Source organism: Benincasa hispida, chromosome 5 (assembly GCF_009727055.1).
Source record: "Benincasa hispida cultivar B227 chromosome 5, ASM972705v1, whole genome shotgun sequence".
Lineage (NCBI taxonomy): Eukaryota > Viridiplantae > Streptophyta > Magnoliopsida > Cucurbitales > Cucurbitaceae > Benincasa > Benincasa hispida.
Genome location: NC_052353.1, coordinates 59934652 through 59938383, shown reverse-complemented (window position 1 = coordinate 59938383; position 3732 = coordinate 59934652). Strand labels below are relative to the sequence as shown.

The window sequence follows — 3732 nt, the reverse complement described above, 5'->3', positions numbered from 1 at the left end:
AAATGCTACAAAAGACGTGTTATAGTATTTTTCGAAACTATCGTAGGCCATTTTTCCTAGGATGCAAATGTGTAGTGCCATTAATAGCAATAGCCAACATGAAGGAGATGAATAAATGACCAAACGTCTAGCTTTATCTCAATTATTTCTTCATTTACTTCTACCTTATGGTTTTTATTACGTGAAAAAATATATTATATATTTGGTAGTTTTAGAAAAGAAGCTCATAGCTAGGAAAGATTTGATGACAAAATGATAAAGATTTGAAGTGATGTATTAGAAAGTCAATTGTCCTCTTATTTTACTTTGCTTTATCCTAAATTTTTTAGAGAAAAAAGAAAATTATTTTTTTCTATTCCCTCTTTTCTAACTTTTTTTTTTTTTTCTCACTATAAACTTTTTCTTTTCCTGTTTTCTTCTGACTTTGTACGTCTCCAAAATTTTAGTCAATATCCTTCTTTGAACTTTTTTTCTTTTGTTTAAAATTTGTCTCTCTAAAATATTTAGATCTCTTTTAATCTTTTTTCCCTCAATTTTTCTACCTCTTTCTCTAGTTTTATTCTCAAATCTTTGCCCATTCCAACTTTTTCTCCCTAATTTTTTTCTAAACATTTGTCTCTTTCTAATCTTATTGATTACTTCTCTCATTCTTTTTTTTTCCCCCTCTAAATTTTTTTCCTTCTTTAAGACTTTTTTTCCATAAATTTTCTCTCTATATACATTTATTTTTTAATCTACCATTCTCTTAACTCTTTTTCCTTCTCAAATATAATGTCCATTTTAATAGTTTTAATGATTCTAAATTAATTTTGGAAATAAATATTAATCATTCAATAAAATACTTTTGATTAAAAAATTCACTTTTAAAAGCATGAAAACATTAAAATTATTTATAATTAGACAATTAAATCATTTTAACAAAAAACACACTTACTTTAAAATCAGTTCCAATGACTTTTATGAACAGAGAAGTTGATTATGATTTTTCCAAGATAAACGTTAAATATAGAATATGGCTCACATGAATGGCAAGTTTTTTGGTTAAAAATCAAACTACACCAATTTTATTTATTTTTTATTTTTAATGATAACATGATTTATTATTTTTCAATTTAGAGAAAATTGCATGAAACACCTCTAACTTGTATGTTTTTTTAGTATTAATTTGTATGAGTAATTATTACACTTTCAAATCTTCAATCAACTGCGAAGCTCAAAATTAAACTCTTAAAAGATTACAACATATTGAAATATAACTACTTAGCTTATGTATGCAACTAAAAATGTTATAATTAAGTGTATAGTAATATTTTTAGGGATAATAATTAACTGTATAACAACATTTGTAATTATTACAATGGGTAACACTTTTAGGAATAATATTAGGTGTGTAGCAACATTTTTAAAGAACGGTAAATATAAAAAAAAAAAAAAAAAAAAAAAAAAAAAAACTATCAATTATAGATTCCTCCAGTGATGTGGTTTTATCACTAATAGACTCCGAAAACAAAATCTAAATTTTGTTATATTGAGCTTTTTTTTTTGCATTGTGCTATATTTGTAAGTGTAAATACTTTGGATTTAATTGCTATATTGGTAGTGGTTTTAAACCTAATCTTCAATTATAATATGTGGATCAATTTTTTGTTTTCTCAAATCGAGATGAAAACTCAACATTATCTAGAAACAAAAATTCTTTTATGGGTTGGTATCATAATTTTTAATATTATATAGTTAAAAAAAATTATATTAATTTGAAACAATCTAGAGTTTGATGGGAATAATTCTTCAACTTTTGATCTGTACACTTTTCGTACATTTAAGGTCTTAATTGTAAAATTTAGGGGATCAAATTGGAACTTATTGTAAAAATCTAGTTTAATTGTAACTTCTTCTTCAATTTTTTAAATTTATTTTTATTCAATAATTGAATTTTAGATCCAAATGATGATAGCTAATATAATAAGATTAATTATAAAAATTAAATGAGGCACATTGAATAATTGGTCCTTTTTTTACTTCTTTCATTTTGGATATGCTAAAAAAAAAACCTAAACCAACCTTAAATAAGAAAGAAGTGACGTTTAAATTTTCTCAAAAGTGAGATTATCTCTTTTTTTTTTTCTTTTTAATTTATGGATCATGAATTAAAACCTCTAACATCGAATTCAATATAAAAATTTGTGTTAGTTAAGCTATATGCTTATTTTTAATAAATAAATTAAAAAAAAAAACTATAGAAGATAGGTCATACCATTCATAAACTCTTTAAATATACACATATATATTCAATGTGAGATAATCCAAAATGCTAAATCATAAAACATTAATCACAAAAAGAAATAACATAAGTATATATATATCCTTAGAAGAGCTTTTATTTCAACTTATTATTCTAGTAGTTCATTAATTCAACCAATTAGAAACACTTTTCCCTTAAAGAAGACTAAAAATTAAACCAAGTTGTTCCATTTTGGTCTCAAGCTTTCACAAACTCAAAAGGAAAAGCATCACCATCCAAAGCCAACAGCCTCACTCCATTCTCAACCAAAATCCCAGCACTTCCACACCTTGGCCTCCCCATCATCGCAGGACACCATACTATATTGTAAACTCCATTGTTCCTATCAATCCTAAAGATCCCAGAAGGACCATCGTCGTTCCCAATCCCCACGAACCTCCTCCCGGTGTCAGACTCCGCCTCATCCACTCTCCATTGTGTCGATGTTACGCACGTTGACAATGCTTCAAACACGATGTTCAAACTTCTACTTTCTTCAATTATATCTTCGCCTGCCACAATGGGAGTGAAGGTGACCGGGAGACCGATATTTGTCGAAGTTACTGGTTCTTGGCCAACGAAGAGCGGGCATGGAGCGTTACTACGACTTTTTAGGGTGAGATTGCCCCCAACATCGGTAATTGCAGGTTTTATGTAGTACTCGACACCACGTCGTAGAGGTTGACTGTCGGTGTCGAGCACCGGAGGAAGTTGAGCTGTGGAAGTTATGGCCATGAAGAGGCATGCATAGCCAAAGATGGCAAGGGACTTATGCAACATCATCATCTTCTTATTCTTCAAGTTACTTGAGATTTTAATTTGTCTAAACAAAGATTGTTTTGAGATTGTGAATGTGTGTGTTGTTGCACTGTTTATAGATAGCGTTGAGGAAATGAAAATTGGACAAAGTCCAAGGAAGCTTATCTAGTTTTTGCCATTACTTGTAACTTAAGGCATCTTTTATTACGTAGAATAGTTTGTTTTTTTGTTCTTTTTTCTACTTTGCCGTTCCACAAGGGAGCTAGCTTTAATGATACGACTTTTTAAGATTATAGCAAGAAAAAAAAGGTCAAATAGTTTCAAGAAATCATCTACTTCTGAATGAGTTCAACACGTATTTTTAAAATTTCAATGACTCGTTTGATAACCATTTAGTTAATAAAAATTTAAGTTTACAATGAGTTTCTTTGTTTTATTATATGTTTTTATGAAATATAGCAAACTTTTGAAAATTAAACTAAAATAGAAAAATCATTTTTATTTTTGAAATTTGACTATAAAATCCAAATGTTTCTTATCATACAAAAACGGTGAGAAAACACAAAAGGGATATCCTCATAATTCAAACCCTAATAAAGAATGGACTTTTCTTTGAGGGAGCTTTTATGGAGGCTTTAATGCTAAGGTTGGAAGTTATACAAGAAAGTCAAATAGTTATGGATGGAGTTAGG

At 28.3% G+C, this 3732-nt stretch overlaps 1 protein-coding gene across 1 annotated transcript; it reads right to left on the bottom strand.

The window, feature by feature from the left end:
- Nucleotides 1-2260: 2260 nt before the first annotated feature.
- Nucleotides 2261-3177, bottom strand: LOC120078344 (kunitz type trypsin inhibitor 106-like). Its single transcript, XM_039032598.1, has one exon. It carries the CDS (start codon nt 3065-3067, stop codon nt 2480-2482), a length of 588 nt encoding a protein of 195 aa, XP_038888526.1. The 5' UTR covers nt 3068-3177; the 3' UTR covers nt 2261-2479.
- Nucleotides 3178-3732: the final 555 nt, after the last annotated feature.